Source organism: Prionailurus viverrinus, chromosome D4 (genome assembly GCF_022837055.1).
Source record: "Prionailurus viverrinus isolate Anna chromosome D4, UM_Priviv_1.0, whole genome shotgun sequence".
NCBI classification, from domain to species: domain Eukaryota; kingdom Metazoa; phylum Chordata; class Mammalia; order Carnivora; family Felidae; genus Prionailurus; species Prionailurus viverrinus.
Window position 1 is genome coordinate 14808855 of NC_062573.1, and position 13445 is coordinate 14822299.

Below are 13445 nucleotides of genomic sequence, written 5' to 3' on the forward strand. Positions count from 1 at the left end.
AACCTTAAAATATTTTTAAAAATCATTTATTTTCTACAATGAAAAAGAGAAAAGGCACAGAAGAGAGGATGTTCATAAACACTTCTCCTAATACCATTCACAAAGCCACCTTCAATCTATTAAAACTTCTAAAAATATCTGTAAATCCTTCTTCATCATGTGGCCTGTGGTGGCGGGGGAATACCAACAAACAGGATGGTTTCCTGAACAAAGTACTTTCTTTATTCAAAAATATAAAGTGATGACTCCTGAGATAGGTTGAAACTGTAATTAAGTCTTGGTCTACTGTACTGGGAAACAAATGACTCCATTTTCGGGTTTGTTTCTTTTTTAATGTATCCTTTTATAATAAGCTGGTAACTGAGTAAAACCAGTTAGAAGTATACGTTTATGTATTGAGATATATATATATATATATATATATATATATATATATATATATAGCGATCATCTCCTAATAGTGTAAATATTGTTATTCTTCCTCTGGATCAGTGCTTCTCAACCAGGAGTAATGTTGTCCCCAGGGAATACTTGGCAATGTCTGGAGACATTTTTAGTTGTCTCCACTGGAGGTTGGAGGTGGGTACTACAGGCATCTAGTGGGTAGAGACCAGGCATGCTGGGAAACATCCTACAATGCATAGGACACCCCCTCACACACACAACAAAGAATTATTCAGTCCAAAACATCAATACTGCCAAGGATAAGAAACACTGCTTGAAACCTAAAATTGTACTGCTACTTAAAATATTGAAAAAACAATTGAAAAAGTAAAGATACATTAAAGTTATTCTTTTATAAGTAGAATTAGCTTAAGAGTATGGATTTGAAAATAAAAATATGGGATTGATAGTACTAAAAATTCAACTTAGAATCCTGGTTACCTACTTTGTAATAGTGAACAAGTTAAAGTCTCTGCCTCAGTTTCCTCATCTCTAAAATTGTAACTAGAAGATCTACCTTTTAGGGTTGCTGCGAACATTAAGCCAGACAATCTCAGGACCCTGTCCACTACCCACCTAGCACACAGCAAAAATGCAATAAATATTTGTTCCTAATCTTCTCTTCTTCCCCTCCCCCTATGATCCATTTCAAATACACCAAATTACAACCATGGTCTTGCCAGAGATTTCGAATGATACAGCAACTCATAAATTTCAATAGTAATGTGATATTATTAACGTTAAATAATATCATGACCGAAAATTGGTGAAAGCAGAGGGATTAAATGTTTTATTTGAAAGACCGCAGTCACAATTTCTCCTTCGTTTTAAGATTAAAAATTCACATATAATCCTTTTAATTTGAATACATCTACTCTGTATCAAAAAGCCACATCCACCATTGAATGAAGGTGAATCGAGTCGTACAAAGGGAAGGAAGAAAGCAAGAACCATGAAGGTAGGCCTCCAATTCATTAAGACTATTCAACAGGGGTGGAAGGTAATGACAGGACCTACTTTGGTGGTGATCCTATACGTAATGTAGGTCTCCATGGTACAGACATGCTTCTTGGGGTCATCAACTGTGACAAAGAGATCTCTGGTCTCACCATCAATGTCATCATCAAGCTGAAGTCTGTTGAGAAGGGAAGATGAAGAAGCTGGACTCGAAGTACCTGCTGGGGTACCACCGTTGGGCAAAATGAGATCCTGAAAGAGGAGAAGAGTCACCTTACAAATTAAATGAAAACACACATCTGGAGAACATCAGCAAAAGTGGCTGCTTTAACCAAACCAAGAAACATCTCTAAACATAAAAGTAATGTTCAAAGAAACTGATCCTTTCTTTACTTAACATTTATTTATTTATTTATTTATTTATTTATTTATTTATTTATTTATTATTTTGAGAGAGAGCGCACACGAGTGGGGGAGGGGCAGAGAGAGAGGGAAGAGAGAATCCCAAGCAGGCTCTGCACTGTCAGCGCAGAGCCCGATGTGGGGCTCAAACTCACGAACCGCCACATCATAACCTGAGCTGAAACCAAGAGTCAGACGCTTAACCAATTGAGCCACCCAGGTGCCCTTTATTTAACATCTTTTAAGTGAACAGGTCTTCTGTGACTAATAGAAACAAACTGTGGCAGTACTCTACACCAAATTCATGCCAATTCATTTTCCAGCAAGCACTGGAGGAACCACCAGAAGCAAACAGTTGAGGGACAGAGAACATAACAGCCCCACCATCGTCAGACTTTGACAGAGAAAGAATGCCATGCACACACCGCAAGAGCATTCTCCTTTTCCCCTTTCTCAAGATCACCTGGGCCCAGGTAGACATTAACACATTGGAACCCTCTTAAATACTTAGCACATTTAAAAACTCAATCAGCCATCACAAAGAGACCACTCAACATCATGTGCCTCCTGAAAGCAGTTCCCACCACCACCTAAAAAGTATACTTGCCAAAATATTGAATCTGAATCCTGAATAAATCTCTAGACACAACATCAACTTGTAGGAAATATAGAGGAATGAGGGAGATATTAAACCATACTATAAATATGAAATCAGAAAAACCCATGCTGTATGAAATTAAAGAGAACCAAAGACCGAGCTTCTTCAATAAATAAACTGCAAGGAGACAGAAAGACAGAAGGAGCACCTAGAGATGTAAAGCGATCTGAGAGACCTATTGACAACTGCAGTGGATCCTGATTAAAACAAAACGTTAGGGGCACCTGGGTGGCTCAGTTGGTTGAGCATCTGACTTCGGCTCAGGTCATGATCTTATGGTTCGTGGGTTCGAGCCCCGCATCAGACTCTGTGCTGACAGCTCGGAGTCTGGAGCCTGTTTCAGATTCTGTGTCTCCTTCTCCCTCTGCCCCTCCCTGGCTCGCTTTCTCTCTCTCTAAAATAATAAACATTTAAAAAGTGTTAACAGATTTGGTGATATTCAGGGAAATGTAAATACTGATCAGTTATTTGATGGAATTTAGAAATGTATTAGGTGTGATAACAAAAGTATTATGATTTTACAAAGACTTCATCTCTTAGAAATATATAGAAAAATATTCATGGATGAAATGATAGGATATGCGGTATTTGCTTCAAAATAATTAAGAATAGGTAGACGGAGATATAGATGATACAAGATGCCCCAAGGTTGATAACTATAGAAGCCAGTATCTGTAGGTTTCTCCTCTTTTGTATATGTATAAATTTGTCCACAACATACAAGTTTTCAAATGGGGGGAGGGGTACAAATGACAGAAAAGAAAGAGATGGAAAATTTTTTAAATTATGGACCTCTTTTTAGGCCTCAGTGGGAAGCCACTTGATTAAATCATGTTCCTGCAATATCCAAAAAAGGTAGTCAGTCTTACCTCTTTTGGTTTTTAGGTTTAATAACAGACAAAGCCCTGTCTAGCAGTAGATGTGAGCATCTATATGTCACTTTGGAGTCATCAGAAGGCAAAGACTAAGGAATACAATAAGAGACATGACACCATGGAAAAGACCTTGGAAACACTGTTGTCCTGTTGGTCATTAGATCACAAGTTGGAGATGGGGAGATGCTTTACCTTGAATTCTCTCTTCTTGTCTGCAGGTTGGATATGACTTAGCCCCCAGATAAGAGGACACAGAGGAAATGAGAGGTCAACCTAGCAGTCACATCCATGGGCTCTAGCTGGAAAGAGGGCTGTGACAAGGTGGAGTCTGGAGTCAAGGGCAATGTCACCCAACTCAATGGATGATGGAAAGTAAACAGATAAGGCACCTTCCTTTGTCTCCATTTCTAGAGTGCAGATAATTTAATCACATGCATGATTACACAATGTCAAAAATATTTTTTGTGATTGTTAAAAAAATTCCATATTCACAGAAGACCCCACTCTCCACTTCTCGTCAGCCCAAGGGCTTGTCAGCTGGGAAGGCGAACCCTACAGTAGCTGCCCTCAGTGTGGACGTGACTGTAGAACCTTAGCTACAGCAGCATCAGCTCATCTGACTGCCCTGTCAGCATACAGACAGGGCATGCAGTGGCCATACCCCAGCGTCTAGGGATCTGAGAAGATACCTTCTCTGGAGCTCTGCGATAATAACCATCGTGCCTCCATCATTTCAGTAAATATTTAAACACTGACCTCAGGCACGGCCCGCACCAGGCATTGCAGGGGCCCACCCTTACTTACGTTTCATCAACACTAGCACACTGGGCCTCAGAATGGCTCTGCCGATGGCTAAGCATTGCACAAGAGAAACAAAGAACTCAAAATCTTTAGACAGATAAGCCAACATGGGCTCTGACAGCAGCTTTCCACCATCTGGCCTAGACAGATCTTACCGGCCTTGTTTCTCACGACTTCAGTTCTGGAACCCACCGTGCTGTTTCGTGCTCCTCACCTTTGCTTGCAAAGCTACCCCTCTTTTTTATGTAGTGGTCTCCAAGTATCTCACTTGAATCTGTTCAAATGCACTCTCCTCTTGGAATCCTCCGTTGATCCACCCCCTAGCAGAAATTAGTTACTCCTTCTCAGTACTTTGAAGATACTACCACTGAAGCAGTTTTCAGGGTTTTGGGGTTTTTTTAAGTTTGTTTTATTTATTTTGAAAGAGAAAGAGCACACAGCAGGTGCAGAGAGAGAGGGAAAGAGAGAATTCCAAGCAAGTTTGCACTGTCAGCGCAGAGCCCGATGCGGGGCTCAAAGTCAAGAACCATGAGACACGACCTAAGCCGGAATCAAGAATTGGACGCTTAACGACTGAGCCACCCAGGCGCCCCAGCAGTTTTCAGTTTTAATCATTTATTTACATATGTAACATCTACAAACACTGTGAGTCCCCAACAACTGTGACTGTTGTCTTGTTCACCTCTGTGTGTGTGTGTGTGTGTGTGTGTGTGTGTGTACACATCTGTTTGCAGGTGTCCCAGTGACTCCAAGCCAACTTCCCTGACCTTTGCTCTGGGACCTCTGCCAATAACTTTCCAAAAGCAGCCCACACAAAGGTCTGAGATGTCTTGGCCAGACAGTGGGAAGTTAACTTGTTCTCAAGTCAGTTGGTCGGGGTGGGGGTGGGGTGGGGGAGGGAGAGTCAGTCAAACAGACCTTATCACACTGAAGACTTTTTCCTCCCAGGACTACGTGACCAGGGAAACACTCATACCCTTACTATCAGGTGTTTCACGGAGTATTATGTAAGCACATATGAATAGTCGACGACCTACAAATGTCTATAATTTCCTAAAATGGGAGCCCCCAGCTCAGCTTTCAATGGCACATGTGCACACAGTGTTTCCACATTCTTTATATATACGTACACTATACATATATATATATATATATACACACATATATATATATAAGACTATATATATAATCTTTATACACACACACACACACACACATATACAGAGAGAGAGAGAGAGAGAGAGAGAGAGAGAGAACACACATGCGCAAGTGCAGGGGAGGGGCAGAGAGAGAGGGAGAGAATCCCAAGCAGGCTCTGCACTGTCAGCACAGAGCCTGATGTGGGGCTCAAACTCACCAAACAGGAGATCACGACCTGAGCTGAAGTCAGATGCTTAACCAACTGAGCCACCCAGGCGCCCCTGTGTCCACATTCTTATTTCAACGTGTATTTATTTTTGGGACAGAGAGAGACAGAGCATGAACGGGGGAGGGGCAGAGAGAGAGGGAGACACAGAATCAGAAACAGGCTCCAGGCCCTGAGCCATCAGCCCAGAGCCCGACGCGGGGCTCGAACTCACGGACCGCGAGATCGTGACCTGGCTGAAGTCGGACGCTTAACCGACTGCGCCACCCAGGTGCCCCCACATTCTTATTTCATTACAGCTCATGTCAGCCTTGTGATGGTTAGCAAGACAGATATACTGTCTCTGCCAAGAAGGAGGCAACTCAAAAAGGTTAGGTCATGTGTCCAAATGAAGCTAGTCATTGCTATGCTAAGAGCTGAACGTAGGTTTCTAGTTCTGAGTTCAAGGTTCTTATCAAGCTGAACGCCTTTTGTGTGGCTTTTTCCAACCCAACAACATCCCTCATGTCCACCATCTGGCCATAAATCCTTCTGGGTAAATATGAAGCTTCTGTTTTCAAAGCCAGTCAAGGAAAGCTAACACTTCCCTTAGGGTCTTAATACAAGTTACGCCCTCAAATGACTCCCCCTCAAGATATGGTCCCCATGAGAAGCAAATGGGAAAATATGAAAATCAAGGGGCGCCTGGGTGGCTCAGTTGGTTGGGCCTCAGACTTCAGCTCAGGTCATGACCTCACGCCCTGAGGGTTCGAGCCCCGTGTTGGGCTCTGTGCTGATATAACTAGGAGCCTGGAGCCTGCTTTGGATTCTGTGTCTCCCTCTCTCTGTCCCCATCCTGCTCACACTCTGTCTCTCAAAAATAAATAAACATTAGAAAAAATATTTTACATTTTTTTAATGTTTTTATTTATTTTTGAAGGAGAGACAGAGACAGAGCATGAGCAGGGGAGGAACAGATAAAGAGGGAGACACAGAATCCAAAGCAGGCTCCAGGCTCTGAGCTGTCAGCACAGAGCCCGATGCGGGGCTCGAACCCACAAACTATGAGATCATGACCTGAGCCGAAGTCGGACGCTCAACTGACTGAGCCACCCAGTCGCCTCAGAAAAAATATTTTAACAAAAATATGAGAATCTAGGAAGAGAGGACAGTCCAGTACTCTAGCAGCAGGCATGCAACAGTGAGAGACCTAAGTTCTCGAGCAGGTGCTATGGGACAGCAGCACGTTTCTGACCAACATGAACCATGGAATGTGAGAAGTGGCAGAATCCTTGGCTCAATGCAAAAGGCTTCTGGTTCATTCTTGCTGCCCTAGGGTCAGGCTTCCATACTGCAGCCAGGCAGCTCTTTGAGAAGTGTTAATCAGAGCATGTCACTCCCCTGCTCAAAACTCTCAAAGACACCCACTCACACTCAGAATCAAATCCAACCTCCCTCCCATAACCTATGAGGGCCAATGTGACCTCACCATTCCCCCTGACCTCATCCTCGACGTTCTTCCCCTGCTTCACCATGTTCCAGATGCACAGGTCTCGGCTCACCTAGACCTGAGTGCTTCCATGTTTGCTGCTCACTGTACCTGGACCAGTCCTCTCCCCTCACATTCCCACGTGGCTGGCTCTTCTCTTCAAATAGGTTCCTGCTAGGGGCGCCAGGCTCAGTTGGTTAAGTGTCCAACTTCAGCTTGGGTCGTGGTCCCATGGCCTATGGGTTCGAACCCTGTGTCAGGCTCTGTGCTGATGGCTTAGAGCCTGGAGCCTGCTTCAAATTCTGTGTCTCCCTCTCTCTCTAGCTTTCTCCCACTTGTTCTCTCTCTCTCTCAAAAATAAATAAACATTAAAAAAAATTTAAAAAAAAATAGGTTCCTGCCCAAATGACACCTTCTCAGCCCACAAAAATCTAAAAATACCCCTGCACCCCTCTATCACTTCCCAGAGCCTTCCCTGCCTTTATTTTAGTCACAGACTCTCACCATCTGAAAAGTTATTATGTATTGACTGACGGTCTGACAAGAGGAGAGACTTTGTCATATTTTCTTCTCCTCTACATAGTAGGCACTCAACATATATCTGATAAATGAATGAGTCTTAGAAATGATCCAACTCAATCCCTTGCCAGTAGAAGGGACTCAATAAAGGTCTGTCAAATGACAATGACACCGAGCCTGGCAATGACTGGGCAGTTCTGAACCCCAGTTCAGAGTAGACTCCGGCAAGTTTCTTAACCTCTCTATGCCCTAATCTCCTCGTTTATAAAATGGGATTGAATTAGCTAGTACATGAAGCAGATGGAATAGTGCCTGGAACACAGTGGGTGCTACAACACTAGTAACAGACTAAAACACAAAAAACAACAAAAAAAGCCAAATCAACTTGCCTGCAAGTATTCTTGCATCCCCCCGTAGACTATGGGGCTGGGCTCACAACAGACACTTAACAAATGCTGCTGAAAATAAAAACTGTATGGGGAGTCATCGCTGGTGCCTCAAATACACTTTCCTTAATGATTTTCCTGTAGCTACAGTAACTCTTGTGAAAATTACAACATATAAATAAATGAAAACACCTCGTTGTTCCCAAATATTAATTCTCACCTAACGCAGGTTTCAGTTATAAGTGGATTTCTTCTCCCCCTCTACCCCTTTTTACCTAGGAAGAGAAATACGTACATGAGCTGCTACAGAAACCCCTCTGGTTCAAAGAATTTCAGTTACCAGATCCACTATCGTGGTCAGCCAGGCAGAAGACAGATTATTAAATTAACATAAATCACTGGCAAAACTCTATATTAGATTATACACGTGGTTTATGAAAAGAAAGTGGTATACATTAGGAGTCAATATGGATTTGATTTTTAGAAAGTCATGCTTAGGGGAAAAAAAAAGGAGAGAAAGACAGAGACAAACCAAGAAAGAGACTCTTAACTATAGAGAACAAACTGATGGTTACCAGAGGGGGTGGGGGGTGGGGAGTGTGTGAAATAGGTGATGGGGATGAAGGAGAGCACTTGTGATGAGCACCAGGTGACTAAAATAAAAACTAAAAAAAAAAAAAAAAAGTCCTGCTTAAACACTCAAAGCTCTCTTTTTGATACTATGAGAGGGAAGTGGGCAACATGATCTAGTTTCAGAAGAGCTTGATGTAAGGCGTCCTCACACTGAAGGGGAGAGTGCTCATAATGTACCTGACTCGTCTCTATTTACCTGCCTCCTGCCAGGCACACAGGAGATGCCTGAAGAATGAATAGGTCCTACAGAGACTGAACAGAACACTCCTGATTGTTGACTTTGTCGTAAAGTTAAATTTAAGCCCACTTTGGAGAACACAATCAAAGGGAAACTCTCAAAAATGTTCTGTTCAAGGATGTTCATAGCAGAGCAAAGAACACGGAGTGAACCCTGGAAAAATCCCAAAGGCTCGATAACCAGGAAATGATCGTGTTTATACTAATAGGAATGTTACACACTCATTTAAAGATTATAAAACTAGACTCCTAGATAAACTCTGTGAGCTGAGCACAGACACACCCTGCTCTCTCCCTCTTTCCATTCTCCAGATACTCACTTAACAAGCTACAGAAGGGAAGAGAAACAGCAGTGAGGGGAAAAAAAGAAAAAGAAAAAGAAAAGCAGTGACTAGAATTGGACCAGACTGGAAACCAGGCAAGAATGCCATCCAAATGCTAAAACCTCCAAAGGTTTTCTACGGGATATAATTGGGACACAAGTGAGGAAAAGAACTAAGAGGTATCTTTAACCCATGTCCCTGAAGTCACTCAAGGTTATCAAGGTTTCCTAAGAAGTAGAAAATGCCCTGAAGCCCTCACCTACACTCTAATTTGAAAGTGCAAACTTCTGGGGGGATGGGCAAGTGGGAGGGCCAACAGCGGGGCAAAGGAGGACCACCAGAGTATCTGGCTGCTGTGGACAAGGGGATGCCAAGCACAGGCAGATACACCGTGTAAGGACCACCAGCAAAGGGTGTCTGCCCACACACACTGCTTCCTCTCACCATGAAGGGTAGAGATGCCAATGCAAGCCAAGAGCCAAAGGAACATGAAGGCAGCTGGCCAGCTGCCCTGGGCAGATCCAACCAACCACAGAGACCGCAAACTGAAGGAGCTAGGCTCCACCGAGATGGGGAGAAAACCCAAAACAAGAAGGAAGCCAGGCTATGCTGGATCCAGATGCAGAGAGAAATGAGGCCAAGTTTCCCTGAGTGACTATCCAGGACTCTGGCTTTCTTCCTTCTGACTCTTCCCCACTGATAGATCACGCAACTGATCTGGCAACTGATAACCTAAGATCTGAGAAGACAATTCTAACATCATGGGGAAAAAGGGGGGATCCATTAATTCACTTGTTCTGATAGGTGGCAAATGGCAGGCCTGCATTACCTCATTAGACACAGGAAAACCTAAAAATATATCCAGACTATCTTCGCTCATCATTCAGACCCAAGAAGACCAAAACATGAAGAAAGTAGCCCAGTCCTCAAGAGCAGATAAATACAAATACGTATGATTTACCTCATGAAATAGAACACTTTAGGCTCTAACAAAAGTCAAAACTGGAAGAGGGAATAAAGAAGCTAAAGTATAAACTGAAAACAGAAAAGAGTAAATATTACAAGCCAAACCAGAATACATTTCTTCTAAAAGATGAATTAGATCAAGTAAAATTTAGGAAGTCTGATCAATATACAGTGGTGGGGTAGGGAGAGGAAGAGGCAGTAACTATTACCTCTTCGCATGATTATAAATTACAAGGATAGGGGTGCCTGAGTGGCTCGGTTGGTTAAGCGCCCAATTTCAGCTCAGGTCACGATCTCGCGGTCCGTGAGTTCGAGCCCCGCGTCGGGCTCTGGGCTGATGGCTCAGAGCCTGGAGCCTGCTTCCAATTCTGTGTCTCCCTCTCTCTCTGCCCCTCCCCCGTTCATGCCCTGTCTCTCTCTGTCTCAAAAATAAATAAATGTTAAAAAAATTTTTTTTAATAAAAAAATTAAAAAATAAATTACAAGGATATGCTGTGAAAAACTATGCCAATGAACTTGCAAGTCTAGATGAGATAGATACCTTTGCAGGAAAATACATGGCCAAAATGAAATTTAGTTGAGGTAGAAAATCTAAATAACCACAGAACTGCTGTCACAGAACTTTTACTGAAAGGTAAGCTAAGCCCCATGGTTGTACAGCTCAGCTCCACCGAAACTCAAGGAGCAAGTTCTGTTTTATCCAATTACTCTAAGACACATACTTTTAAAAAATGGAGAGGGGTACCTGGGTGGCTAAGTCATTTAAAGCATCTAACTCTTGATTTTGGCTCAGGTCATGATATCACAGCTCATGGAAAAAAGCCCCGCATGCTGTCAGCATGGAGCCTGCTTGGGATCCTCTCTTTCCCCCTCTCTCTTTCCCTCCCCTGCTCGTGCTCTCTCCCTCTCTCTCAAAATAAATAAATATTGGGGCACCTGGGTGGCTCAGTCGGTTAAGCGTCCGACTTCAGCTCAGGTCATCATCTCACAGTTTGTGGGTTCGAGCCCCGCGTCAGGCTCTGTGCTGACAGCTCAGAGCCTGGAGCCTGCTTTGGATTCTGTGTCTCCCTCTCTGTACCCCTTCCCACTTCTGAAATAAGTAAACATTAATAAAATTAAAAATAAATAACTTTAAAATTTTTAAAAGAAATAATAAACCTTTTAAATCATTTTATAAGGATTAACTATATCTGATATCAAAATACCAGTACAGAAAAGGAAATTAGATAGAAGTGTAAACATGTCAATAAAGTAACAGCAAGTGGTATATTAAAAGAATTTTTAGGGGCACCTGGGTGGCTCAGTCAGTTGAGCATCTAACTTCGGCTCGGGTCATGATCTCATAGGTTGTGAGTTTGAGCCCCATGTCAGGCTCACTGCTGTCAGTGCAGAGCCTGCTTTATATCCTCTGTTCCTCTCTCTCTCTTTGCCCCTTTCCCCTCATGCTCTCTCAAAAATAAATAAACATTTTTAAAAAAAGAATTTTTAAAAAGAAGAATATATCAGGGCGCCTCGGTGGCTCAGCTGGTTAAGCATCTGACTCTTGATTTTGGTTCAGGTCATGATCTCACATTCATGAGATAGAGCCTCATGTTGGGCTCTGTGCTGTGAATGGAGTCTGCTTGGGATTCTCTCTCTCTCCCTGTCTCTCTACCTCTCCCTTGCTCACATGCTCTCAATCTCTCTCAAAATAAATAAATGTTTTTTAAAATAAACTAAAATAAGTAAAACTCAATTAAAACAAGCATATTCACATACAAAAAATTTTTTAAAAAAGAAGAATATATCAGGATCAAGTCGAATATATTCTAGGAAATCAAGAGTAATTTAACATTAGGAAATCTATTAATGTAATTTATTATATTAACTGATCACATAATCATTGTTGAATATAATCATGTCCTTATTGGTATCACTCATTGGTAATGAATTGGTATCAGCCATTCCAATAAAATCTCAAAGTAAAATTAAGAAATAAAAGTAAAGTTCAAACGTAAAGCAAACAAGCTCAAAGTAAAAGCAAACAAGTGAAACTTCTTTGCAGTTGAATTTCTGTACACTGATAATGAAGTAGCAGGAAAGAGAAATTAAGGAAATAATACCATTTACAATTGCATCAAAAATAATAAAATACCTAGGAATAAACTTAACGAAGGAGGTAAAAGACTTATAATCTGAAAACCATAAAACATTGATGAAAGAAACTGAAGATGACACACATAAAAAATATTCCATGTCCATGGACTGGGAGAACAAATACTGTCAAAATGTCCACACCACCCAAACAACCTACATATCTAATACAATCTCTATCAAAATAACAATAGCATTTCTCACAGAACTAGAACAAATAAGCCTAAAATTTGTATGGAACCACAAAGACTCCAAATAGCCAAAGCGATCTTGAAGAAGAACAAAGCTGGAGGTATCACAATCCCAGATTTGAGGTTGTACAACAAAGCCATAGTAATCAAAATGGTATGGTAGCGGCACAAAAACAGACACATCAGTGGATCAAAATCTACAGTCCAGAAACAAACCCATAATTATATGGTCAATTAATCTACGACAAAGGAGTCAAGAACACGCAATGGGAAAAAGACAGCTTCTTCAACAAACGGTGTTGGAAAAACTGGACAGCTACATACAAAAGAACAAAACTGGACCATTTTCTTATACCATACACAAAAAATAAACTCAAGATGGATTAATGTGAGACCTAAAACCATAAAATTCCTAGAAGAAAAACATTGGCAGTAATCTCTTTGACATAATCTCTGTTTGGCCAACAGACACATGAAAAGATGTTCAATGTCACTCATCATTGGGGAAATGCAAACAAAACCATAATGAGATAATCACTTCACACCTGACAGAATGGCTAAACTCAAGAACACAGGAAACAACAAGCGTTGGGAGGATGTGGAGAAAAAGGAACTGTTGCATTCTTTTTTTTTTTTTTTTTTTTTTTTAATGTTTATTTATTTTTGGGACAGAGAGAGACAGAGCATGAACGGGGGAGGGGCAGAGAGAGAGGGAGACACAGAATCGGAAACAGGCTCCAGGCTCTGAGCCATCAGCCCAGAGCCCGACGTGGGGCTCGAACTCACAGACCGTGAGATCGTGACCTGGCTGAAGTCGGACGCTCAACCGACTGCGCCACCCAGGCGCCCCGGAACTGTTGCATTCTTAATGAGAATGCAAACTGGTGCAGCCACTGTGGAAACCAGTAGGGAGGGTCCTCAAAAAATTAAAAAAAGAATTACCATATGACCCAGTAATTCCACTACTAGGTATTTACCAAAGAAATATGAAAACACTAAATTTTAAAAGATATTTGCACCCTACTGTTTATAGCAGCGTTATTTACAACAGCCAAGATATGGAAGCAACCCAAGTCTACCCACAGA

At 41.9% G+C, this 13445-nt stretch overlaps 1 protein-coding gene across 3 annotated transcripts in view; it reads right to left on the reverse strand.

The window, feature by feature from the left end:
• The window catches only part of SNX30 (sorting nexin family member 30), a 117588-nt gene that overhangs the window by 61747 nt on the left and 42396 nt on the right, over positions 1-13445 (reverse strand). For all 3 annotated transcript variants that reach the window (XR_007146339.1, XM_047830273.1, XM_047830274.1), the window contains exon 2: positions 1462-1653. Coding sequence is in view for 2 of the 3 variants with exons in the window: in XM_047830273.1 (XP_047686229.1) it covers positions 1462-1653 (192 nt within the window). In the remaining variant the exon portion in view is untranslated. The remainder of the gene's footprint in view (positions 1-1461; positions 1654-13445) is intronic.